This window comes from Carcharodon carcharias, chromosome 2, assembly GCF_017639515.1.
Source record: "Carcharodon carcharias isolate sCarCar2 chromosome 2, sCarCar2.pri, whole genome shotgun sequence".
In the NCBI taxonomy this organism is placed as follows: Eukaryota; Metazoa; Chordata; class Chondrichthyes; order Lamniformes; family Lamnidae; genus Carcharodon; species Carcharodon carcharias.
Window position 1 is genome coordinate 123141789 of NC_054468.1, and position 27575 is coordinate 123169363.

The following is a 27575-nucleotide window of genomic DNA, read 5'->3' on the forward strand; positions in this document are numbered from 1 at the left end:
GTAATTTATGTTGATTATTATTCATGTTAAAGTAAAAGCTGCAAAAAAGTGAAATATTGTTGGTAACCTCTTCATTTGGAGGTCATTCAGTAAATTTAATTATTTTGGTTAATGGTTTTGACTTAACAATGAGTGTTGGCAAACTATTGGACTATGAGAAGCATAGAGCTAAACTCAATCCACTGCTCACCCCCATATCCACATTCTCAATTCCAATAGGTGTCACAAATTTGCTTCCAGAATACACTACCTAATGTGGCAATGAGGTACAGTGGAGGTAATTATTAATCCTGAATTTAACACTTCCTTGGATTGGAAATTCTTGCCCCCTAATTCTTCTCTGGTTAGGGAGAGTGTAGGGGTGGACAAGAGATGGAGGCAGGGAACATGACAGACTTCCCCTAATATGGAATAGTCTGAGCTAATATGGAAAATTGCCTTTAAGGTATAGACTGTCATGGAGTGAATCAGTGCTTTAAGGAGAAGATCAAAATTGAATGAAAAATATTTTGTTCATGAATAATAGTATTATGTAAATTTAGTGAATACAATACAATAATAAAATAAAACTTTCCACATTTTCAGAATTTTGTTTGTGAGCCAAGTTTTATCCCTAATTGAGACCAAATGGTAAAAATACCCAGTCTAATGGGTTTCCACACACAAATGGGCACTTATTAACCTTTAAACTGCTGAAACAGCAGTTCAAGGGCATTTTGGTCCTGGGCAACTGAAAATGAAAAGATTTGCAAGGATATTTCTCCAGCCTCCTTTTGAAAGTTGCTATTGAACCTGCTTCCCTTTCAGGCAGCATGTTCCAGATCATCCTAACTTTCTCATTCCCATTCCCCCCGCCTGGATTTTTTGCCAATTGTTTTAAATTGGTATTCTCAGGTTATCAACCTTCCTTCCAGTGGAAGCAGTCTTTCTTTATCAAAACTCCTCATACTTTGAAAACCTCTCTTCAATCTCCCCCAAGCATTCTCTGATCTAAGGACAATAATCCCAGTTTCTCTGGTCTCTCCATTTAACTGAAGTCCCTCAATCTGGTCAATCTGTCCAACGCCTTTGCATCCTTCCTAAAGTGTGGCGCCCAAAATTATCCACAGTATTGTGGCTAGGCCTAACCGGTGATTTTTAAAAGGTTTTGTGTGATTTATTAGCTTTTGCAGTCTTTGCCTCAGATTATAACGACATTGCAACTTGTCCGGTCACCTTCAAAGATTTGTTGATAAGCTTCCCCGCTTTTGTTCCTGGAGACCCTCCCAAATGAATGCAGAGGAAATTAAAAAGAGTGCTATAGAAATACATTTTTATTTATGTATATGGAGATTGTTTTAACTCAATGTATCAAGCCTGCATTATTTTATAGGGAAGAAATGTTACAGATAAATAGGTTAGGAATCTCAAAGCCATGGTACAATTAGTGACCAATTCAATGGTCCTAATAGTTGAAGTAATTTACACTTACAGTAATTACCAATTGAATGCAGAATCACTGACCCATGCTGGGGTAAGTGTCTAGTTTTGATGCTATTAGTGAGTTTCATGTCCTACCTCCCAAAGGCCATTCAGTGACCTCCATTAATATGTTGATCTGAAGATTGTAGAGTTGGTGTTATCCACATGATTGTACTTTGCTGAACTGCTTTAAGAATGTTTAACACAGCAAATGGCACTTGGGGGAGATACAGTTCACCACAAATATTACTGTGAGTATTTACAAGTATGTCCGGTGGTGTGACTCTATCGTATGTCAAGTGGTGTGACTCTATCTTCTGCAAGAGATTTAACTTTGTATACTTGACAAAATCTAGCACTATAATTCACACACATCTTTCTCTCTTTCCGCCAGATGCTGTTCTTGAGAATCAATTCAAGTTTTAAAATTCACCTGAAGAGGCAGCTGATACGTTTGAATGTTGTAAATGATGGGGGACCTTTGCATGGGTTTGTACAGTTATGTTAGCTTGCGGTGTATCTCAATACAGTCAGGTAGTTTCTGGTTTGAGCATAATTGGTGAACATTTGCGCCTACTTTGAGTTGTGTTTCTCTCTCTCCCCCCACCCCCCACCGAGGTCCTGCTCAAGCTCATTCACATTTTAAATTTATTCTTTCTTGGGATGTTAGTGTCCCTGGCTAGTCCAGCATTTATTGCCCATCTCTTGTTGCCCTCGAAGGTGGTATTGAGCTGCCATCTTAGGCCATGTCGCCAAATGCAAAATCTGCCATGAACCAGCAAGATTGGGCATTTTAAAACATAACTAAAAAAACATTTTTTTGCTTTAAAAAAAAGTTATTTGATAAATTTGAGTGTTAATTTATTTGAGTGATATATTTACATGTTTAAGAGTGATAATTTGGTGCCGGTCAATAAATACAACTGTAAATGGGTTTATCACAAATAGACCAGCACCTGTGAGTAACCAGATTTTAAAAACTATACAGAACATTTACTTGTCACATTGGGGTTATATTGGGATACCAGTTATGAGTTTTTAAATAATTAAAAAAAATTAATACTTAAAACTTTTAAAACGTGCCTGTTAGAATCCTTGCGGCAAAAGAACCAGCTTCATTTCTAGAGCTTGCACATTGGAGCTATTTAGCAGGGGGAAGAATGTGAGTGTTAATAATTAGCATTGAAATAAATTATTTTGCTGTAGACCTATGTGTATAAATATTGGCCACAGAAAGATATTGGGGGAAGAGAGAAGAGTCATCCTAAGATTTATTGAATGTTGTATTAGCTGCAATAGTCATGCCATGTATATGTGAAAGATAATCAGACAATCCATTTCATCTGCAGGCTTGTTGCATCAGATCTCGCTTTTTACACTGGAAACATACAAGCATTAAAAGGCCTTGAGAACTTGGATGTAAATTTGACAGAAATCTGGGAACCAAAGAGGTGACATTCTGAAGAAGACTGCTTTACATGCCAAGGTGTTTCATGATGATTCTAGATCTTCACTACCCAGAAAATGAAATATCTTAATGATGGTCCTTCACTGAGACAGTATCTGTAAAGACCAAATCGGGGAGTAATTTACAGCAAATGTCCTTCCGAGGGCAGTGATCAGCTGATTGGTCATCATTTTTAAAACCTTTCAAACTAGGCTCAAGTTTCTGTGGACCAAAACCAGGACTGTACATGACCTCTGGCTTTACTGGAAGACAGACTGTGTAGCACTAAAGGATGCTTTGCATCTTATTATTTGTATGTTAAACCTCATGTGCAATCATAACACTATATGTTCAAAAAATAGAAGCATAGCTAATGATGGTACAGTTTATAAAATACCTTTTAAACAGTTGTAAATTCTTGCAACATTAACAATTCATGAAAATGGATTGGCTGTTTCTTATCCATGTGTGGGGGGTTGCTAATAATCCAGGAGCTTTATTTTTTTACAGACCTTTCTATAGATTTTAAAAATCTTTTGGTGTGGTGGTTGCATATCAAATGTACATTTTCCGATACCCACAGCTTGCTGTTAACCCAGGCTTTAAAATCAAAGCGTTCAGGGTTTATTTTAAACTGTTAAATCTGCAGTGCACCTTTGGTAACAAAAAACAGAAGTCGGCAATGATAGATTTGTAATAAAAATATTTTTCCCTTGTTAGAGCACGTTAAGAACTTTTCTTTTGCCATATGGTAGATTCTAGTTTCTGTTCTGAAATATGTGCTTAAGGGAAGCACTTCTGTGTTTAAAATGCCTCACTGGGTTTTTTATGTAATGCTTTGATTAAGATATGTTTTTTTTAATCAGTTTGAAACCTTGACAAAATTGTGTTAGATTGATGTTAGTTTCCAACATTTGTGTGGGAGTTTTGTGCCATCAGAGTGAGCAGTGAATGTCTACAAAACATTCAAGTGCCTAAGTTTATTTCTCTTACAGTACAAAAAGCTACAGGTTGTGCTGTCAGGAGTCAAGTCCTTATTTACTGAGTGCCTAATAATACATTGGTGGCACTGAAGACTGACCACATCTCCCATTTGTGCTGCTATGACAATTAATTTAAATCCAAGCTTGCTGAAGGGTTTATTGATATCTAATAGTAGTATCTCTCCAATCCTGGTGTTTTTAAATTGAGCACTCAAAATAAAAAAGTTAATTGGAAGTGATTTAAGTTTTGATTTTTTTTTGTAGTTTTGTAATGAGGTGATTTTTAGCTCCTACTGTGAATAAACAAGTTTGATAAACTGGATAATTATATTTGCCTGAGTAACATTTACATAGCCAGAACCCAAGTTTGCTTTCTCTTCAAACCTGCTAACTGACCTTTGGTTTACTACCAGTCTGGAAATGCTCACACAGTTCTCAAGTGGGAGTTACTTTGCAATTAAAAGTTTATAAACAGACTGATAATTTAGACATCCAGGACAGTCATTTAGTAGAATTTAAACAACTACTAAGAATCGTTGACTCATTGCTGAGCTGTGTGCTGTAGCATTCTATCAAGCAAATCACGACTGCACTATATTTCTCCTACATAATCTCTCTCCATTACCCTTAATATTCTTTTTCAGATGATGATCAGATCCTCTCTTTAATTATTTGTGAATCTGCTCAATCAGTTTATGCAGAGAATATTCCATTTTGTAACTATCATTATTCTTCATAATCTTAAATATTTCTATCGGGTCACTCTTAAGCTCTTAAACTCACCTCTAGTCCAAAAATCTCCAAATTCTCCAGTCACTTCACCACTCATTTATGATAGCACCTTAGTGAATGTACACTGCACCAGTGCATTTATATCTTTGTTATAATAGAGGTCCCCAAACTTTGGAAGGGGTTTGGTGTAGAAGACATGCTCCAAAGTTATCAAGGGACACAAAGAGGACAGGGGCTAGCTAAGAACAAGAGCTACCAATGTGGGCTGACATAGTCAGAGGAGGTGAACTATGGCACAGCAAACAGATGTTTGATTGTAAACAGAAATTGGACTAATCAGCACTGCTTGTGCAAGATAACTGAATATTGTTGCATCAAAACTGACTAATATAACCACTACCTGCTTCCAGAAAGGATTAAATATGTTGCGTTATGTTGCAGTTCACCTTTAACTGAAGTAGCCTTGCATTGCTAAAGTGAAAGACATTTCAATGGCATCTCCTGATTGCTGCATGAATGTTCCCTAAACCAGTGATTCCCTAGGTAGTCCACAGGCTGGATCAAAATGCAAATCAATGGTGCGAAACACAATGGTGCAGGCTATACGAGAGAACAGACCAAAACTCTCATCCCCTTTTGTGACATCCCACAACCAGACTGGCTCCCATCTGCATGGTACGAGTTGTCATTAACACAAGCAACAACAGTGTAGTTACATAAGCAAGATTTCCATTACTATTAGAACGTACAATCGCAAGATCAGGTTTTCAACACTTGGGCTGAAAACAGAGGAATTTGCTGAACATGAAGACAGACATGAGACTGAATGCCCCCAGCTGAGAAGAAATCATCACCTTGTTGGTGTCTCATCAGCAGCAGAATCATTTTTCCCATAAATTTTGCGGTGGCAAGTGAAAGCGGGCGGGGTAAGACTGGTAGGTAGTCCATGGGGTCTTTGTCCTGCCTAAGTGGTCCACCAATGCAAATATTTCAGACCCTCTGTCCTAAACCTTTGGTACTTTTCAGTCTAATGGGAACAAACTGGTTTCTGAACTCATGCTTATTGTAAACACTGGGTGTTGCTGAATTTACAATTTTTTTTTGGTCTCTAGGCGATATTTTGATTCCAGTTTCCTGACACCACTTTCGGTTTTGTGTTTACTGGTATTTCACATGGATAATGCTAAAAAATTGCAACTGAAACTCCCTTGCAGTTAACTTTGCAAATGCTTCTATGTATGGGGGAGGTGGTGGCGGCATTGTCATTGGACTAGTATTCCAGAAGACCCAGGGTAATTCTCTGGGGCCCCAGGTTCGAATTCCACCATTTTTAAATGGTGAAATTTGAATTCAATAAAAATCTGGAATTAAAACAAATGATGACTCCAAAACCATTGTCACTATATACAAATGAAAGCACTTGAGTTTTGCTCTTAGAATTGGAATATCAATTTAAGATTATGGGGTTGCTTCCCTGCTCTGATGTAATATAGGTTTAAGTGCATTACACCAGTTGTTTGCCCAGAACTTTAACTCTGCTCCTCCTCTCTCCCAGGCTTGGAGAAGCACTCAAGAGACCTGACTGGAGCCAAGAGCACTAATTAGAGTACTGTCATTAGCATGACTGCACTGTTCAAATATTTTGAGCCCAGAAGGAATGTAAGAATTCCTGTTCAGCCCCTCGAGCCTATTCTGACATTTGATTAGCTCGTGGTTTTTTTATTCATTTATGGGATGTGGGTTTGTTATGGCTAGGCCAGCATTTATTGTACATCCCTAATTGCCCTTGAGAAGGTGGTGGTGAGCTGGCGCCTTGAACCAGTGCAGTCCATGTGGTGTAGGTACATCCACAGTGCTGTTAGGGAGAGTTCCAGGATTTTGACCCAGTGACAGTGAAGGAATGGCGATATATTTCCCAGTCAGGATGGTGAGTGGCTTGGAGGGGAACTTCCAGGCGGTGATGTTCCCATGTGTCTGCTGCCTTTATCCTTCTAGATGGTAGCAGTCATGGGTTTAGAAAGTGCTGTCTATGGAGCCTTGATTAGCTCCTGCAGTGCATTTTGTAGATGGTACACACTGCTGCTACTGTGCGTTGGTGGTGGAGGGAGTGACTGTTTGTGGAAAGGGTACCAATCAAACTGGCTGCTTTGTTCTGGATGGTGTCAAGCTTCAAGTGTTGTTGGAGCCACACTCACCAGGCAAGTAGCAGGTATTCCATCACACTTCTGACTTGTGCATTGTAGATTGTGGACAGACTTTGGGGAGTCAGGAAATGAGTTATTGCTGAATTCCTAGCCTCTGACCTGCTCTTGTAGCCACAGTATTTAAATGACTAGTCCAGTTTAGGTTCTGGTCAATGGTAACCCCCACCCCCCCAGAATGCTGATAGTGGGGGAATTCAGTGAAGGTAATGCCATTGAACATCAAAAGGTGATGGTTAGATTCTCCCTTGTTGGAGATGGTCATCGCCTGGCATTTGTGTGGTGCGAATGTTACTAGCCATTGTCAGCCCAAGCCTGGATATTGTCCAGGTCTTGGTTGATTACATCTTAACTCCATCTACCTTGATTCTTCAACCTTTAATCCCCTTAACCAACAAAAATCTATTTATTTCACTTTGAAATTTTCAATTGGCCCACAGCATCAACAGCCTTTTGGGGAAGAGAGTTCCACATTTTCACTACCCTTGTGGGAGATTCAGCAATGTAATGTTTTTGAGACATACCACTGCAATACATTGACCAGCATAATCAAGGATCAATCCAATGAAAGTCCATGGTCACTAATGCTCTCTTAAGGTATGGTACCTGAAGGAGGAGGTGGAATGCTGTTGAACATCAGGGGAAATGGTTATATTTTCTATTGTTAGAGACAGTTATTGCCTGGCCTGAATGTTACTTGTCACTGAGCAGCCCAAGCCTGAATGTTGTCCAGCTTTTTGCTGCATGTGGGCATGCACCGGTTCAGTCTTGAGTGGTGAATAGTGTTGAATACTGTACAATCGTCAGCAAAAAATTCCCACTTCTGACCTTATGATGGTGGGGTCATTGCTGCACAAATCCCTCGGGTTAGAGTTTTAGGGCCAACTTGTACTTTCAACTGCTTCAACAATGTCCTGGTACTGAAATGATTGGCTTCCAATAACCACAACCATCTTTCTTTGTGCTTCCACATTTCCTACAACAGTACCTACACTTCAAAAGTATTTAATTAGCTATAAAGTGTTTTGAGATGTATATGCTTGTAAAAAGCACTATATAAATGCAAGCTTTTTCTACATACACATCCAAAAAGTTTTGCTAGGGCTCGTTGATGTCCGACTCAGTCAAATGCTACCTTGATATCAAGGTACTCACACCTCAGAGTTCAGCTCATGTTTGGACTAAAGCTGTAAAGAGGAATACAATACAGTGGAGTGGCTCTGACAGAAACTAAATTGAGCATCAGGTTATTGCTGTGCAAGTGCTGCTTGATAGTACTGTAGATGACACTTTACATCACTTTGCTGATGATTGACAGTAGACTGATGGGGCAGCAACTGACCAATGGATCTATCCTGCTTTTTGTCAGATCAATTTGCTCCGTTTAGCATGCTTGTAGTTCTGTTTTGTACCTTCACCAGGTTGGCACCTCTTTTGGATATGCTTACTGCTGCTGTTGGCATGCCCTTCCACAAGAACTGTGTACTGGTCACTCTGAGCAATACTGTCACAGACATGCATTTGCAACAGGTAGATTGGTGATGGTGAGGTTGAGGAGGTTTTTCCCTGTTGTTGGTTCTCTCACCGGCTCAGTTACAGATTAGTCCAGCAACATGCATGATGCTAGTAATGTCCCCCTTTGGCCTTCCTATTTATAGAATAATTTATAAGCAGTTTAAGTAGCCATTTGTGATGAGAGAATTGATAAGGCTCTTTCATATTTGATCTCAATTTTTGAATGCACTAGCTCAGTGAACATACAGCTAACTCACAAAACAGAGATCTTAGAATTTAGCTTAGTATCTGTTGGACATAAAGAATTTTCCTGCCCAAGCATCTACTTCCAAGGGCTTTTCAATATTGCTGACCCCCATGTGGTCTTGGAGCTTCAGCTGAGACATTCCAGCAGGTTGAAGACAATGTTTGGAATCTCATCGCCAGTGACATCATCTGGGATAGTTGAACAGCTCAGATGCTGCCTGTGATCTTGGACAGTGAAGGCTGGTAGCTGACTACAGCAGGGAGGACATCAGAGCCAAACCCAGTTCTCTCCTTCCCCAACATCCTTAAGCATGTTCTTGCAGGTATTACTAGATAGGAATCAGAATTAGGAACCCTAGCTAACCATGTGGAGGTGACAGAGGCAGAAACCACTTGTACTATCTCTACTGTAGCCCTAATCAAATTCTAAAGTCAGTTCAGAGCATACGACATCCATCTTAGTCAGATAAGCTTTGCTTTCTCAATCGAAAGACAGCACCTTCAACCATACGGTCTCCGTACTGTACTCGAGTGTCAGCCTAGATTAATGTGCTCGATCTCTAGTTTACTTAAACCAACAGTGACTCAGAGTGCTAACATCATGTGAAGCCTGGTATTGAATGAGAAAGGTACTTAGGATAGTTCTCATTTCAGTTGCACAAAGTAGCTTACCAGGAAAGTTAGCACAGGAGTTGCAATGCAGAATTTAAGACTGGCTTCCGTGCAAGAGCCCTGACAACTCCGCACTCAAAAGGTTTATTTATTTAAAAAAAAACCGGCGGGGGGGGGTGGTGGAGAGAAACATGAGATCTATAGCAGGTCAATCCAGAGAACAAGACCATACAGTTTAAAAATCCTCAATATCACCAAACTGAACCATTATAAAATTAGTGGCAGAACAGATATGTAACACAACTCTAGGTGCCTGCCCTTCAACTCTGGTGAAAGCCAGTGTTGGCTGTATAAAGACATAGGGGAAAGTGCTGAGAGAATAAGCTCTCTTAGTAAACTATATGCACATAGCTTCAATGCTCTGGCTGGTATAACTAACATGTCAGACAACTGAAGGAGAGAATTATAAACCCCTTAAAAATAAACAATTAGCAAACCTCAAGCAGAACAGAAAACACCAACAATTTTCACATTGCACTTTATTACAGTTCAAAGGTTCAGTGTAAAATAGGCACTAGCTCTGAACATAGAACTTTAACCATTTGAGTGCTGGAAACAATTTATCACAAGGCTGAGTTATTTTTAAGAACAGGGTTGAATTTATAGTGTTGTTGAAAGAACAAAGTTAAAGCCACATTTCAACGTTGGGGTATATAAATGCAAACACTCACTTTCTATAGGACATGGTTTTAAAATCTCCACAAAAAGCTGGCAACAATTTTAACAGCTACCTGGAAGAGGCAAGTCTTCTCACACCCAAAGTTAGCACATAAAATTATTTATGAATCACATTACTGTGCAACCCATCACATGATAAAATAAAGCACTTTCAACCAGTTAGAACCGCAAATCTTCCTTCTAGTGGTCCAGGATCCGCAGATTACCCGAAACAATCTTATTTTCCAGTACAGCACCTGGAGGTATGTCAATTCTATCCCCATGATTTGCAATAATTATAACCGTTCCCTAAACACAAAAAAAGTTTAATTGTTGGTGCATATCAAGATACAGATCAAATGACTCCAAGTATTTTAGAGGTTGTAATTGAAATTAATAGAATTAGAAATTAATAGAAAAGAAGATGCTACTGAAAATGCCCTGAAAACATTTTACAATCTGCTGAATGTCTCTTTTTTGCATCTCACTGTCAACGGAAGGTTAGCGCACCAATGTAGCAGAATTTGAGTCTATGGTGCCCAGGAAATTATCATAAGTTGTGTTACTATACATCTAATAATCTGTATTGTAATTTTTATTCATTTTTTGAAATTATCTACTCTATATTCTTTCTTATTCTTCCATGAGACATAAACCATCTTACCTCACAGGTGCACATAAAAGATCCCACTGCACTATTCAAACAGCAGGAAATTCTTCCCAGTAATTATATCATCAAACATAGCTAAACAGATTATCTGATCATTGTTTGTGGGATCTTGCTGTGTGCAAACTGGCTGCTGCATTTCCTAAACTACAACAGTGACTACACTTCAAAAAAATACTTCATTGGCTGCAAAATGCTGTGGGATGTTTTGAGATTGTGAAAAGGCACTTCTAGAAATGCCTAATAAATGGCTACATATTAGTGAGCAAATTATTTGTATGAAATCAAATCGAAAGACACAAAGGAACATAGCATAAACCATTATTGAATATGGAATATTTAAGATTATGACTGGATGCCAACAAAACCTGTTTGTCTAACATACCCATTGTCACTTGTTCATTGTTATGTCTAGACAATGTGCAAGTATTTGCATCTCTAACCTGTATAACAATTTACCTGAAAGTCTCAAATATCACTTAAAAAAAAACCTAATCACTTTGAATACCTACAGAAACCCATGAAACTTCTAAAGAATACTGTAAATCACCACATATAAGTTGACCCATGTACAACCCCAGTTTTCTGGCCTCAAGAATCGTGTTTTTGCATATACTCAGTGTATAAGTCGACCTTACTTTTCAGCCACGACATGCTATACTCAACATTAGTAGTCAGCCTCAATTTTTCACCCAACTAGTGCATGTTTTACTTACCGGTACCTTACAATTGGGTGCAAGGGATCAAACAGGCAATACAGGCTGTGTTGCAAAGATGCATGGGAGTTTAAAACATGCCCACTCTGTGGCAGATGCTGCTGACATTTCAAAATGGTGATTACCCTCGCCAGTGGTTCACTTTTATACTCAGTGTATAAGTCAACCGCCACTTTTGAAGGGATTTTTCAAGGCTTCAAAAGTTGACTTATACACTGATATCTATGGTAGTCTGTCTGCCTGAAATTCCTATGATGTCAATTTATAGTTGGTGTTTAGGCTGAATTACTTTGTCTTCTAATGTAAGGAAAATTGATTTAGCATTATCCAATCAACTGAAAGACTGCCTATTTTTAATTTCTTTAAAAGTGAATATTGCAGCCACTGCTTTGGGTTATGATGTAGGATTTCATAAATTAAGCAATTCTGAAACAGCAATTTAAAAGAATTAAGCACATCGTTTACAATACAAAAGTACCAACACAACACAGGCCTTTACTAACCTTCAAAATAACATGCTTCCCAAAAGTAACATCGCCTGAAACAGTAAGGTGATCCAATTCCAGTATATCTGGTATACTCTCCAACCTCTTCAGGTAATCTTGTACCTAGTCAAAACAAACAACAGCCTTTGTTTGCACTGCCTTCATGTATCATCTTTTACCATTTGCGATCAATGCACTTTGTCAAGCAAGCAAATGAAAGACCCAACCTTGTAATGAGCTGCAATACCTGATACTTTAAACAAATATTGTACAGTACTTTATCCTTGGACTCAACTAATCTACACCTGATAATTCCACTTTTTAAACTAAAAATTGAATCTAATAATTTAAGTGAAAAGATATTTTCAGGTCATGATGAACTCCTCAGCTCCTACCATTTTAGGAGTTTTTTTGAACTACTCTCAGTTCTCAATCTGTAGTTTTAAGTCAGATAAAATTTCCATTTTCCATCCAACTGAATGTGAAGATTCAGTAACAATCCTGTCCTTCCCAACTCTCAATTTTGTTTCTTCATTGTTTCAAATCAATCGTGGCCAAAAGCACCTATGATCTACTCCATACAATTTGTATATGGCAGTGAACACTGTAGGGTTATAAAGCTCTCCATAAAGTCAGCCCAAGACAAGGAACACAGCATTACCGCAGCAAGAGAACCTGGTATCCATCTTCAGAACTGGTCTATAGCCAGTCCCTCCCAGAGGAGTACCAGCAAATCTAGCAACTCAAAACTGAGCATCTATGAGGCGCTGTGGGTCATCAGCAGAATTGTACTCAAACACAATCTGTAACCTTATGGCCCGGCATATCCCCACTGTAACATTACCAAAGCTGGGGGATCAACCTGGTTCAATGAGGGGTGGGGGGGCGTGCCTGGAGCAGCACCAAGCTTACTTAAAAATGAGGTGCCAACCCTATGAAGCTATAACACAGGACTATCTGCATGCCAAACAGCATAAGCAGCAAGTGCTCGACAGAGCTGAGCAATTCCACAACCATCAAATCAGATCTAAGCCCTGCAGTTCTGCCACATCCAGTCATGAATGATGGTGGACAATTAAACAACACACTGGAGGAGGAGGCTCCACAAATATCCCCATCCTCAATGATGGGAGGAGTCCAGCACATCAGTGCAAAAGACAAGGCTGAAGCACTTGCAACAATCTTCAGGCAGAACTGCCGAATGGATGATCCATCTCGGCCTCCTCTGGAGGTCCCCAGCATCACCGACGCCAGTCCTCAGCCAATTTGATTCACTCCACATGGTATCATGAAATGGCTGAAGGTGCTGGATTTTGCAAAGTCAATGGGCCCTGACAATCTTCCAGCAACAGTACTGAAGATTTGTGCTCCAGAACTTGCCGCTCCTCTAGCCAAGCTGTTCCAGTACAGCTGCAACACTGGCATCGACCCAGCAACATGGAAAATTGCCCAGGTATGTCCTGTCACAAAAAGCAGGACGAATCCAACCTAGCCAATTACTGCCCCCCAGTCTACTCTCGATCATCAGTAAAGTGATGGAAGGTGTTACTAACAGTGCTATCAAGCGGCACTTAGTCAATAATAACCTGCTCACTGACACTCAGTTTGGGTTCCAGCAGGTCACAACTCCAGAACTCACTACAGTCTTGGTCCAAATATGGACAAAAGAAAAGAGCTGAACTCCAGAGGTGAGGCGAGAATGACTGCCCTTGTTATCAAGGTGGCATTTGACCAAATGTGGCATCAAGGAGCCCTAGCAAAACTGGAGTTAATGGGAATGAGTGGGAAAACTCTCCATTGGTTGGAGTTATGCCTAGCACAAACGAAGATGGGTTTTGGTCGTTGGTCAGTATATGTATTAAGATTCTTATAGTCCCACACGCTATAAGATTGGCCTTACTGGCAACCACATAAATAAGGTCCAGGCCATTTGCTCACCATGCAAGCTTGATGCTGAAATAGGGGCATCAAAGACATCCTGGAGGATAATGGATACCCTGATCAGATCATTTCACACTGTATGTCACACATACAAACTCATGAATGGGCCTAAGGCCTTCACTTTCGGCCCTGAAAAGTGCCCAGTCTACCTCAGATTACCCTCGAAGGGAGCTAGCTGTTTCACGCTGGTTACTGTACAGTAGCAACATGAGTGCTATTCTCCACTAACAGGATGCTGCTGTCAAGCCAAAAAGACATTCTGCCTATCACCCAAATGAATAACGTGGTATATGAATTTCAGTGCCAGTGTGATGCTGATTTTGTAGGCCGTACGTCCCAAAGACTTGTGGATCATATCAAATAGCATGTTCCAGCCACTGGTCACAACGGGCAGGTTACAGGCTGTACCCAAACAGCCCGTGCTTCCAAAACTCAAAACAGTGTCCAATATTAGGTGTGATTGGACAACATTTACTAAATAATCCTTAGTGTGCTAAAAATTACACTGACAACCAATTTAAGATGGTCAGTCAGGCTCACAATGTGGTGCATTGCGTGGACTGGAAGCTACATATATTAATACACAGGGCCCTGAACTTTGCAGACAGAAAGAACAAGCACGTACATTGCACCTGTTTCAGCTAAACAAATTAAGTGATAGCCATTTGTTGGTTCTTTCCTCAGGGCAATGCTTTGGCCAGAGTCAAGCTGCCTAGTTTAAAATTTCAAACAATCCTTGGCAGTTAACTGCCAGTCAATGTTAACTGGTGCATTCTCCATGGAAATGCCTCTACCAGTGTCCACTTGCCAACCAATCAGCACTGTCTTCTCATACAGACATTGGTATTCTTGTAATTGTCCTGATGAGTGCAAGGTGAAAAGCTTTGCCAAATGTCTTTTTTCAGCAAGACTCATCTTCATCTGCTTCATAAATGACCTCCCTTCCATCAGGTCAGTGGGGGTGTTCGCTGATGATTGCACAATGTTCAACACCATTCACCACTCCTCAGATGCTGAAGCTGTCCATGTTCATATGCAGAAAGACCCGAATAATATTTAGGCTTGGGCTGATAAGTGGCAAGTAACATTTGTGCCACACAAGTGCCAGACAATGACCATCACCAACAATAGAGAATCCTTGACATCGCTCCTTGACATTCAATGGCATTCCCATCACTGAATCCCCCACCATCAACATCCTGGGCGTTACCATTGACCAGAAACTGAGCTGGACTAGCCATATAAATACTGTGGCTACAAGAGCAAGTCAGGGGCTGGGAATTCTGCTGCAAGTAACTCACCTCCTGACTCTCCAAAGCCTGTCCACCATCTACAAGGCACAAGTCAGGAGTTTGATGGAATACTCTTCACTTGCCTGGATGAGTGCAGCTCCAACAACACTCAAGAAGCCTGACACCATCCAGGACAAAGCAACACTGCTTGATTGGCATCCTTTCCACAAACATTCACTCCCTCCACCACCAACACACAGTAGCAGCAGTGTGTACCATCTAGACGATGCACTGCAGGAACTCGACAAGCCTCCTTCGACAGCACTTTCCAAACCCGCAACCTCTACCATCTAGAAAGACAGGGACAGCAGATTCATGGTTCCCCTCCAAGCCACTCACCATCCTGACTTGGAAAATGTATCACCGTTCCTTCACTGTTGCTGGGTCAAAATCCTGGAACTTCCTCACCACCATGTTTTTAAAGGCAATTAGGGATGGGCAATAAATGCTGGCCAACCCAGCAATGCCCACATCCCGTGAATGAATAAAAAAAGAGACTACTGATAATTTACGAGGTGATAGTTTAATATTAACAGAGGAATCTGATCACAATCTTTAACAGCTGTCACACTTTGGTTATCATACTTCAGTTTATTGACAGCCCTGTTTTGTGATGTGGATTGTCCTCACATCAGAGATAACCCTACGATTTGGGATTTATGACCCTCTGAAAGTCAGTCTATTGTCAGCAGCTTGTTAGACACTAACCAGGTCAATTTGCCAGTGTTAATAGTTTCTATACTGACCTTCAGTTTAACGGTCACTGTTCCACCTATCAACGCTTCTTCATTGCAACAAGATCAAATGACTAGAATATAGGTCAAAGAACATTATGCACACTCACAGTGCTTGTGAAACAAAATCCTTCAAGATATGGTTTCCTTTTTGTAGACTGCTGCAACCAGGGAATGCAAGAGCATAAACATGCTTCTCCAGTGTCTGCATAAAGCACAGTCCAGCTTTATACTAGCATCCAATGCTTCTTACCCACCTGCCAATTTCTATCCTCTCTTTCCTTTTTCAGCACCTCAGCGGTTAACTGCACTGTGTATTGTGGTACTGAGACACACCTATAAGGAAAATCCTAAGTTCAATCCTTGGCTTTAACTGGCTCAGCCTGGCTTGGCCCAAGATGTAGAGAGGAAACTATGGTTCATTCAAGTGTCGCCTGTGTTTGGGAAGGTGGCTAGGAAATACAATTAATTGGGATTTTCCACTCATGACAAACCAGTAGCCCCTGTTGGAAGGAGATTGTGCACAGGTGTCTGGCAAAGGTAGGATCAAAAAGGTCACAGAGCTGAAACATTAACTCAGTTCCTCTTTCCACAGAGAGGCTGTCTGACCTGCTGACTATTTCTAGCATTTTCTGTGATGTCACCAATAGCACAGCTGAGACCAGCTGATTTACGAAGCTATTTAAATGAAGACTTTGTCACAACAAATCCTGGTATTCAGAAACATTAAATTATAATCCTCAAGTAAGAGTTCTCCATTTGATGAAGCACAGTGAAAAGCATTTTTCTAAACTTTGAACACTGAATCATTTCACAGGAAGGGACAAGTTATTTAAAATACCAAGAAGTTTTTACAAAAATACTAAGTGCTTGTTTAAAATTCTCGACATTCACTTCTGCTTCCAATTTAGTGAACAAGTAACAGCTGGCACTTTATTCATATAAATATCTGCAAGGCATCCAGATTCTAACCATGCAAAGTTTGTAATATGAGCCGAAAGTTGAACAGGAGAGAGCAGCTAAAATGGCACTAAACGAACAGATGATTCATTGTAATTAATTGGCATCTGCAGAACTCATTACCTTAGTAAAGGAACTGCCCAACTTGACCAAAGGCACAGTTCGGAATTCTCTTTTGTCACTCATTGTCAGGGATCCTGCATGAAGGCTGTACAGGTTGGACATCACTAACATCAAGTCAGAGGTGGTCTTGACAGGCAAGAATCGGCTGCGTGGCACATTAATACCCAGGGCATTTTCAAAACACTTAATGGCAGCACCAACGGCTGTCTCAAGTTGAATTACATTTCGGCCATCACCCAATATCTATTGGAAAGAAAAACAATTTGTATTCATACAACACTTCCAACATTAAGTAATTTCCTACAGCCACTTCACAAAAGCATAATTAGACAAAATCTAACACTGAATCAAAGGAGGAGCTATTTAGATAGGTGATTAAAAGTTTGGTCAAAGAGTTAAGTTTAAGGAAGGTATTAAAGGCACAAGAAAGAGATGTGGAGAATTCTGGGGCTTAGGGTCAAGAGGTCTGCAGTCACAGCAACCAATGGTGAGACAAAGGCTTGAGGACAGCACAAGAGGCCAAAGTTGGAACAGTGCAGATATCAACGAGGGTTATAGAATTGGAGGAGGTTAAAGAGATAGGGAGGGTTGAGATCAGGGAGAGGTTTGAGTACAAGGATGTGAATTTTAAATGTGAGGCATTGCTGGGTTTAGACAGCAGAGGTCAGTGAACACAGGTTGATGGGTGAGTGGGTCTTAATCAAGAGCATGATGGGCTCCAAAGCTTTGGGTGAGCTCAGGTTGATAGTGGGTGGAATATAGCAGGTTGGCTAGGAAAGGATCAGAATAGTCTGGATGTAACAAAAGCATGGCTAACAGTTTCAGTAGCAGATAGACTGAAGCAGCAGTAAAGGCAGGTGATGTTACAGAGCTGGTTAGAGGTAGTCTTTGTGATAGAGAGGATAATGGTGTTGGAAGCTTAGCTCAGGTTCCAATAAGGCGGTGAGATTATAACAATTGGTTCAGAGTCAGTGGTCAAAGAGGACAGTATAGTCAGAGGAGCAGGTAGACAGAGGCAGTGGAAGGGATCTTGGCGGAGCAGACAGAGGCAGTGAGGGGGTTTTGGAAGAGCAGACAGACAGAGGCAGTGAGGGGGTTTTGGAAGAGCAGACAGACAGAGGCAGTGGAGGGGGTTTTGGAGGAGCAGGCAGACAGACTGAGGCAGTGGAGGGGGTTTTGGAGGAGCAGGCAGACAGACAGAGGCAGTGGAGGGAGTTTTGGAGGAGCAGGCAGACAGACAGAGGCAGTGGAGGGGGTTTTGGAGGAGCAGACAGACAGACAGAGGCAGTGGAGGGAGTTTTGGAGGGGCAGACAGACAGAGGCAATGGAGGGGGTTTTGGAGGAGCAGGCAGACAGACACAGAGGCAGTGGAGGGAGTTTTGGAGGAGCAGACAGACACAGAGGCAGTGGAGGGAGTTTTGGAGGAGCAGGCAGACAGACACAGAGGCAGTGGAGGGAGTTTTGGAGGGGCAGACAGACTGAAGCAGTGGAGGGGGTTTTGGAGGAGCGGACAGACAGAAAGTGGCAGTGGAGGGAGTTTTGGAGGGGCAGACAGACAGAAGCAGTGGAGGGAGTTTTGGAGGAGCAGACAGACAGACAGTGGCAGTGGAGGGAGTTTTGGAGGAGCAGACAGACGGATGCAGAGGCAATGGAGGGGGTTTTGGTGGAGCAGACAGACAGACGCAGAGGCAATGGAGGGGGTTTTGGTGGAGCAGGCAGACAGACTGAGGCAGTGGAGGGGGTTTTGGAGGAGCAGACAGACTGACTGAGGCGGTGGAGGGGGTTTTGGAGGAGCAGGCAGACAGACAGTGGCAGTAAGGGGGTTTTGGATGGGCAGACAGACAGACTGAGGCAGTGGAGGGGCAGACAGACAGACTGAGGCAGTGGAGGGGGTTTTGGAGGAGCAGACAGACAGACAGTGGCAGTGAGGGGGTTTTGGATGGGTAGACAGACAGACTGAGGCAGTGGAGGGGGTTTTGGAGGAGCAGACAGACAGACTGAGGCAGTGGAGGGAGTTTTGGAGGAGCAGACAGACAGACTGAGGCAGTGGAGGGGGTTTTGGAGGAGCAGGCAGACAGACAGTGGCAGTGAGGGGGTTTTGGATGGGTAGACAGACAGACTGAGGCAGTGGAGGGGGTTTTGGAGGAGCAGACAGACAGACTGAGGCAGTGGAGTGAGTTTTGGAGGAGCAGACAGACAGACTGAGGCAGTGGAGGGGGTTTTGGAGGAGCAGACAGACAGACTGAGGCAGTGGAGGGGGTTTTGGAGGAGCAGACAGACAGACTGAGGCAGTGGAGGGAGTTTTGGAGGAGCAGGCAGACAGACACAGAGGCAGTGGAGGCGGTTTTGGAGGAGCAGGCAGACAGACACAGAGGCAGTGGAGGGGGTTTTGGAGGAGCAGACAGACAGACTGAGGCAGTGGAGGGGGTTTTGGAGGAGCAGGCAGACAGACACAGAGGCAATGGAGGGGGGTTTGGTGGAGCAGGCAGACAGGGACAGTGGAGGAGGTTTTGGAGGAGCAGACAGACAGACTGAGGCAGTGGAGGGAGTTTTGGAGGGGCAGACAGAGAAGCAGTGGAGGGGGTTTTGGAGGAGCAGACAGACAGATGCAGAGGCAATGGAGGGGGGTTTGGTGGAGCAGGCAGACAGACACAGAGGCAGTGGAGGGGGTTTTGGAGGAGCAGACAGACAGACGCAGAGGCAATGGAGTGGGGTTTGGTGGAGCAGGCAGACAGGGGCAGTGGAGGGGGTTTTGGAGGAGCAGACAGACAGACAGTGGCAGTGCAGGGAGTTTTGGAGGGGCAGACAGACAGAAGCAGTGGAGGGGGTTTTGGAGGAGCAGACAGACAGACGCAGTGGAGGGGGTTTTGGTGGAGCAGACAGACAGACAGACAGTGGAGGGAGTTTTGGTGGAGCAGATAGACAGAGGCAGTGGAGGGAGTTTTGGTGGAGCAGACAGACAATCGCAGTGGAGGGGGTTTTGGTGGAGCAGACAGACAGTGGAGGGAGTTTTGGTGGAGCAGACAGACAGACAGTGGAGGGAGTTTTGGTGGAGCAGACAGACAAACAGTGGAGGGGTTCCTAACTCACCCCACCCCCAAACACAGTGGTAGCATCAAAAAGAAAAATGGGGAAAATCTATTAATCCTGTTTGTTCCAGAGGTGTTCCTGTCACCTCAATTAACAAACAGCTAAATATCATACCATTTCCTTGGAGTTACATTGGATAAAGTTAAAAATTCTACTTTGTAACAGAAATCTAGATACAAATCTGACCTGTAAACTGTTACCAAGCATTAATATTTCTGTAATCTTCAGAAGTACAAATTAATATAGAAAGAAGCTGCATTCATACATCACATTCCGTAGACTGCTGATATCCCAAAGGACTTCACAGTCAGTGAATTATTCTGCGTATAGTCAAAATCCCAAACAGAACAGAGATAAATGTCTAGTTAATTTGTTTTTTGGTTGTTTTTATTGAGGGATGTAGTAGCCAGGACAGTCTAAAAACTATGCTTCTTTTCATCTTTTGCTTTCACTAATATCTCATCTGAAAGACAGCGCCTCCAGCAATGCAGCACCCCCTCAGTATTGTTCCAATAGTTGGCCGGATTAGATGCTGAAGTCCACATGTGGGGCTTCAATATACAGCCTGACATGTCGGAGGAGAGTGCATGAGCACCAAACAAATAGAAAACAAATAAGCAAATCAGCGTGACCCAACCTCAGAATTGGGATTCATTAAGTGATAGAAAATGCTACTGTCTTTTTTAAATGGTTTGAAATATTTAAAATTAATAGAATATTCAAAATAGAAAACTGGGAAAAAAGAACCTGAGTGTTTAACTGTATTCATCCAGATGGTAGCACCGTATAGTAGAGGGATTGTGGTGAAAGGGGTCATCTTTTGGATGATAAATAGGCAAAGGGGTGTTTAATTTAAGTGAATCGTTAAGATTCCATGGCACAGAGGGGTTTGAGTATAATGGTCCAAATTGTTTCCTCAACCATCAGCAAAAACATAGTTCAACCGGTTACTGATTTAATTGCTATTTGTGGAATATTGCAAAACACAATTTGAACAACGCCCATCTTACTGTCATCAAAACTAACTCATGAGAATTTAAGACAGATGGGATAGGATATAACATCAATGCAAGTATTTACATTTATGTTTAGGACTTGCATATCTGCAGGTATATTTTATAAATGACATTACCTTTGGGTTTAAAATGATTTCCATGTTAATAGCATTTTGCTTTTGTAGCCTTTCAATTGCAGTCAAAGAAATCCATAGGTTATTGGTGTTGAAGATCTTGAACTTGGTGACCGATTTAAACTCATCAACATGTGTTTTTGGCACTTGAGCTATTTCCAACAATCTCAGTTTACCATCATATTGAATAAGGGTACCCCCCTGCAGAACAAAGACTTTATCAGAATCAAAGTGCAAAAACACATAGCCACTTACTCAGGAAGCAGACATTTCAAGACTACAATTATTCCCATCCTCGAAGAATACAAAATACCAATTTTCATAAAGATAGTAAATCTGTTACAAACTCAGTACAATGAGACCAAGCGTGAATCAGAACATCACCGAGGCTACGTGTCCTGGATGATTCAGAAAATGCAATAACCCACTTATTCCTGTACAGCTCAGATTAGGTATCACCATTTAAAAGAATGAATTCAGTGTTGGCCATATGGCAGAGTGAAGGACGCGTATTTAGAAATTATAGTTCAATATTTTAAATAATATGTGAGAAAACCCTTTAAAATTAAAAAACTTTCACTCACAATATACCACACTTTTGCCAGTGACCTCTAGAAGGACAACACCATCACCTGGAAGTTCCCCTCCAAGCCACCCACCTTGGAAATAAATCACCATTCCTTCACTGTCGCTGGGTCAAAATCCTGGAACTCCCTCCCTAATAGCACTGTGGGTGTACCTACACCACATGGGCTGCAGCAGTTCAAGAAGGCAGCTCACCAGTACCTTCTCCCGGGTAATTAGGGATGGGCAATAAATGCTGGCCTTGCCATCATGTATTATTTGCATCACATTGCATTACAGAGTCAGGAAGTGCTACATTCACAATATTTAGATCCACTCACAACCTTTAAAATGTGAATATTTTCTTGAATGCACTCAGGCTATATGCTTCTGTTCAACGTCCAGTTCTACAGTAACGTCAGGAGGTGGTGACTGGCTGGCCAAATGTAGGAGGCCATGATGGGGTTTATTTAGAGTTTACTGGCAAGCCAAAATGGGTGTCCAAAACCAGGAAGGGGCTGGATAGAGTAGATAGGGAGAAACTGTGCCTGCATGTAAAAGGATCGAGAATGAGAGGGCGCACAGATTAGAAGTGATTTGCAAAAGAAACAAACTTGATGAGAAAAAAAACCCTTTTCACGCAGCAAGTGGTTCGAGTCTGAAATGCACTGCCTGGAAGGGTGGTGGAGGCAGGTTGAATCGAAGCATTCAAGTGAGCATGAGACGATTATTTGAATAGAAACAATGTGTAAGGGTACAGGGAAAAGGCAGGAGAATGGCATTAAGTCGTAATGGCTCATTTGGAGAGCCAGTCCAGACATGCTGGGACAAATGGCCTCCTTTTGTGCTGTTACAATTCTGTGACTCTGTAATGGCATTCAGGGTCTTGCCTCATCCTTACTATGGGGTAATCCCTTGTTCATTAATATGTCAGAAAGATGACAATTAACCAGGAATTTTATTGCATAAATAATGTCATGTTCATGAAATAGAGCAACTTGCTAATTTGATTCTGAACAGCCTTTACATTATATTGCCAGCAAATTACCTTAACATCGGCTCTGGTCTTGTCAGTTACTTCCATAAGAAACTCACATTGTTTTCCATTTGGTGGATTCAAAAGATGATGGAGTATATTCAGATCAACCGTTGCTCCAAGATTATCAATGTTAGACACAAAAATATAGTCTTTCCCGTCTTGCAGAAAGGTACGCAATAAACCGGAATTGTAGAAGCTGGTATAGATGTCTCCATGACCTGGTGGATACCAGGCCTCTGCACTCTCCTCAGAGAGAGATAAACCCTTAGCTATAGGAAGCAAGGATTCTTTATCAATCCGGGGATACCTGAAGAGCAATTCAGAAAAATCAGACCACTTACTAAAAAAAAATCATCTCTCAGGATCTGGAATACCTGAATTATGGGAACTATATGCCAAACCAGGACTACCAGCCATGATTGGGCAAACATTAAGGTATTTTGGTTGACAATACCGTGTTAAACAATTACATTGATAGCAAGAACACAAAAACACAGTCGACACTCACACTGTGTGTTTATAAGTCATTGATGGATAATTTGCATTAAATCATAGCTTGTTTTAGGATTACTGGTGTAGCTCTGAGCCACAGGAGTGTGGAGCAAGCCCCCTGGGCACCACCAAGAGAGAGAGGTTGGGGAGGGCAGAGCCACTGCAGGCAGTGCATGGAGTGGATTGGGGGGGAGAAGAGAGGAAGTGGGCAATAACGTACATATTGTAAATGTTGGCAGAATCTTTTGATATTTTGAAAAAAGTATCCAAGGAGGTTCAGTGACCAGCAAAGTATTTTTAAAAATAAATAACTGGCTTAACATTGCATAAAAGTTAAATCCTACATTGTGATGTTATTTGGAGGCAGGTGATTTTATAGCTGGTAACCAAAAGTTTGACGAAAATGTAGGATTTAAAGACTCTCAAAGCAGGAGAGAGGGGAAGAGACAAGAGGGGGTTAGGGCAGGAATTCCAGAACTTTGGGCCCAGGCAGCTGAAGATCTGGCAGAATGATTAATATCAGAGGTGCTTAAGAGGTCAGAATTGGAAGAGGGCATATATTTTGGAGGGTTGTAGTGTTGGAGGCGATTACTGAGAAAGGGAGTGGCGAGGCCATGGAGGGATTTGAAAGCAAGGATGCAAATTTTAAAACTGAAGCAAGCCAATATAAGTCAGCCAGCACAGGGGTGATGGATGAATAGGACTCAGTGTGAGTAAGGACATAGGAAACAGAGTTTTGGATGATTTCAAGTTTATGGAGGGCAGAATGTCTGACACCAACTGGCTGTACAACAGATCATTTTGTATTTACATCATAGCATCAGGAAGTGTTACATTTACAATGTCTACATGCAAAATCTAACAGTTTTTGGATGGTGTTGAAGATGGGCTGCATATAGAGGATAACCAGGAGGTAGCCATGTATAGGCTAGTGGGGGGTGAGGGAGGTGCATGGGAGCAGAAAAGTAGTAAGTGATTCTCTGGGTACGATTAGACAGATAAGAACTCAACCAGATTAGTGTAGTTCCACCTAGCTGGATGACAATGGAGAAGTGCTGAGTGGGGTTGTGTGGGTTAATCTAAAGACACAGGCAAAAGGAAGAAGGATAGTTTACCTTACTAAGAACTGTTTCATTACTGAGGAAGCATAGGAAACCTGTTTGGAAGAATTCAAATATGGAACTTCAGGAAAGATGGGCACAGTTTCGGGAGGCAACAACACATTCAAGGACTTTGGAGAGGAAAGTTGGAGATGAGGTAGTAGTCTGCAAGGGTGGAGTGGTCAAGGGTCTTTTCCAAGGAGAAAGGAACATTTAGTGATGTCAGCTAACATGAGAGTAGGAGGTGGTTTCATGGACAAGATGAGCATAGAGAGGGCATGAGGAGAGATGGGAGAGAAAGTTCAGGGCTAGGGCAGGAGGAGGCTTTAGAGGATGTTTGGCCCAGTGGGATAGTGGGAAGGAAGAAACTGGCAAAGGCAGATTGATGATCTCAATATACTACTAATTAACACGTTCCTTATGATGGCAAGTCCAAACTGCGCAAGATTATCTCCCGGAGGGGGTTTCACGCTGCTGCAGTAAGTGAGACTGGGACAGACATCGGATAAATGCTGCTCCCATTGCAGCCTCATGTGGAAGCTGAATTGTAATTAGATGAACTGAAAACCTGTGGGGTGATTGTTGAAGCACTTATTTACCTGCTTTGATTAAAGGTATGAATCTTCACTTGAGATTGCCTGTACTTCTGTAATATCTTCTTAGTATCCTCATCGGTGTTGAATGAGTTCATCAAGACCAAGGGGACATCAGCGTGATAAGTTTTGTTCAAATGCTGGCAAATCAAGATTAATTTACATTTGCTAGGAAATTAATGTTCAGTTTTAATCACCATTTGATATATAAATGCTGTGATACTTCGCTGGTATTAACACGCCGCACTCCCCAGCCCCACCCCAAAACATGCAAAGCTGAGCTAACATTCTTTAAGTAGAATTTGAGCTGTACACCAGAATTCCAATGATTTTAACGAGAGGCTTTTTAGTTATTTTGTATTTTTCCTCGAATGATTTTGCATTTTCTCTAGAGATCCAAACAGAATAGTTTTTATTCCCAGTTATGGCCACACAAAGGCCAGATACAAAACAAGTGATCAATGAGGGAAAGGAGGGGCTATTAGCAAAAAAAAATGCAACTTGATCTGAGAAGTGGGTTTCAAACAGGAGGTGCAGAGGCACAGAGAATTAAGGAAGGAATTCCACAGCTTGCCATGGAGCCTGGACAGCAGAAGGCACAAATCATCAGCATTAGGCACCTGAGGGAAGATGCACAAAAGGCCAGAGTTGGACAAAAGAAGATAGGCTCCATCTGCCCTTCAAACAACTCCCTCTACGGCTATTTCCATACCTTGAAACGGACTCATGGACATTGCAGTCGATTCAAGAATCATCACGAGTTTAGAACTTTATTTATCTTACTTTTCAAACACAGATTACAGTCAAAATTTGCTGATCATAGTTCAGCAGTACTCCAATGGCAACTTCAATCTCAAAGATGACCTCAGACACTGAAGGCTGTTCAGGGATCTAGCCAAGTAGCCACACAGCTTCACCTGATATCTATACATGCAACACCAAGATCAACTGTAACATCCCACCACAGCTGCTGGTTAACTCTATCTAGGTTAGGGCTCAAATCTGGAACCATAACCTATTATATGTGGCTGAGTACAATACAATAGCACGGATGCCCTTGTGAATGGAAAGTTGTCTCAAGTGGTGTTCCACAGGGCTCGGTGTAGGGACCCTTGCTGTTTGTGTTATATATTAACGAATTGGACATAAACATGGGGGGCACGATTGAGAAATTTGCAGATGACACAAAGATTGGCCGAGTAGTGGATAGTGTAGAGGATAGCCATAATCTCCAAAATGATATAGATGGGTTGGTGGAGTGGGCGGTAAAGTGGCAGATGGATTTTAACATAGAGAGATGTGAGGTCATACATTTCGGGAGGTCAAACAATTACAGGGATTACACAATAAACGGGAGTATATTAAGAGGGGTAGATGAAGTGAGAGATCTTGGTGTACAAGTACACAGGTCCCTGAAGGCAGCAGTTCAAGTAGACAAGGTTGTAAAGAAGGCATATGGAATGCTCTCCTTCATTGGCAGAGGTATAGAATATAAAAGTAAGGATATAATGTTGGAATTGTATAAAATACTAGCGAGGCCACAACTGGAGTATTGTGTGCAGCTCTGGTCACCACATTACAGGAAGGACATAATAGCTCTGGAGTGCAGAGCCAATAGTGAACAGTCTCCAACCCCCTGCCAATAGTGAACAGTCTCCACCACCCCCACAGCCAATACTGAACAGTCTCCGCCCCCTCCACAGCCAATAGTGAACTGTCTCCGCCCGCCCCCCCCGCCAAAAGAATGTTGCCAGGGTTGAAAAATGTAGCTATGAGGAGAGATTGGATAGGTTGGGGTTATTTTCCTGAGACCAAAGAAGGCTGAGAGGTGACTTGACTGAGGTGTACAAAATTATGAAGGGAATAGTTAGAGTGGACAGGATAAAACTGTTTCCCTTGGTGGAGAATTCTAGAACCAGGGGACATAGATTCAAGATAAGTGGCAGAAGGTGGAGGGGGAACATGAGGAAGAACTTTTTTTACGCAGAGGGTAGTGGGTGTCTGGAATTCACTGGCCAAGTTGGTGGTAGAGGCAGAAACTCTAAACTCTTTTAAAAAGAACTAGATCTGCACCTTAAGTGTTGTAAGCTGCAGGGCTATGGGCCGGGTGCAGGAAGGTGGGATTAGAAAGGGCACCTGATCGTCCTTGGGCTGGCATGGACAAGATGGGCCGAATGTCCTCCTTCTGTGCTGTAACTTTCCTATAGTTCTAAGTAAATGCATCCTATCAACAGAAGCCAACAGCAAAACCACCTAGAATACCAATTTTATTCTGGTCTGCCCTGGCCTGGCTCTATTAAACAATATAAATTTGTCCTTACCTCGATCTGCAGAACTGTGAGGTCCAGGAAGGTATTCTCATTGCGTACACTGATCAGGCTTTTGGGGCCTTTGCAGCCCATGCTAGTGCCAAGTCCTCCATTCAGCTTGACCACCACTAGTTTACTTAGAAGTGAAGACACATCATTCGACAACCCTCGGACCTGTATTTTATCATATGACTGAATCTGAAAGCAGAAAATGTTCTCCATCAACCATCACGAAACTGTACTCAAGGTAACCAGAGTCAAAATCTGCTAGAAATTCAAAGACAGCTGATGAACAGAGTTTTTGAATGTTGTTTTTTTTTAAATCCTCATTTTTGTCACTTTTTAAATACTTTTAAGTCAGGGTGAGTATTTCTTTTTGCATTTCTCTTGAGATAAGTCCTCTAATAGCCAATATCAGCTGTGATTC

The 27575-nt window shown here is 41.9% G+C and overlaps 2 protein-coding genes across 7 annotated transcripts in view; one reads left to right on the top strand and one right to left on the bottom strand.

Moving 5' to 3' along the window:
- The window catches only part of vps54 (VPS54 subunit of GARP complex), a 144192-nt gene extending 140066 nt beyond the window's left edge, over window positions 1–4126 (top strand). For 2 of the 4 annotated variants that reach the window (XM_041177147.1, XM_041177136.1), the window contains exons 22-23: window positions 1856–1950; window positions 2811–4126. In XM_041177147.1, the coding sequence (XP_041033081.1) occupies window positions 1856–1950; window positions 2811–2916 (201 nt within the window). In that variant the 3' untranslated portion in view covers window positions 2917–4126. Of the gene's footprint in view, window positions 1–1855; window positions 1957–2810 lie in introns of those variants that run through there. The other 2 variants (XR_005941698.1, XM_041177158.1) reach the window with 2 other exon arrangements.
- Window positions 4127–9721: 5595 nt separating this feature from the next.
- Window positions 9722–27575, bottom strand: part of ugp2b (UDP-glucose pyrophosphorylase 2b) — a 50381-nt gene continuing 32527 nt past the window's right edge. For all 3 annotated transcript variants that reach the window (XM_041183037.1, XM_041183038.1, XM_041183036.1), the window contains 7 exons: window positions 27161–27346; window positions 24846–24979; window positions 22664–22961; window positions 21055–21252; window positions 16833–17075; window positions 11801–11905; window positions 9722–10223 (listed from right to left, as the gene is read on the bottom strand). In XM_041183037.1, the coding sequence (XP_041038971.1) occupies window positions 10116–10223; window positions 11801–11905; window positions 16833–17075; window positions 21055–21252; window positions 22664–22961; window positions 24846–24979; window positions 27161–27346 (1272 nt within the window). In that variant the 3' untranslated portion in view covers window positions 9722–10115. The remainder of the gene's footprint in view (window positions 10224–11800; window positions 11906–16832; window positions 17076–21054; window positions 21253–22663; window positions 22962–24845; window positions 24980–27160; window positions 27347–27575) is intronic.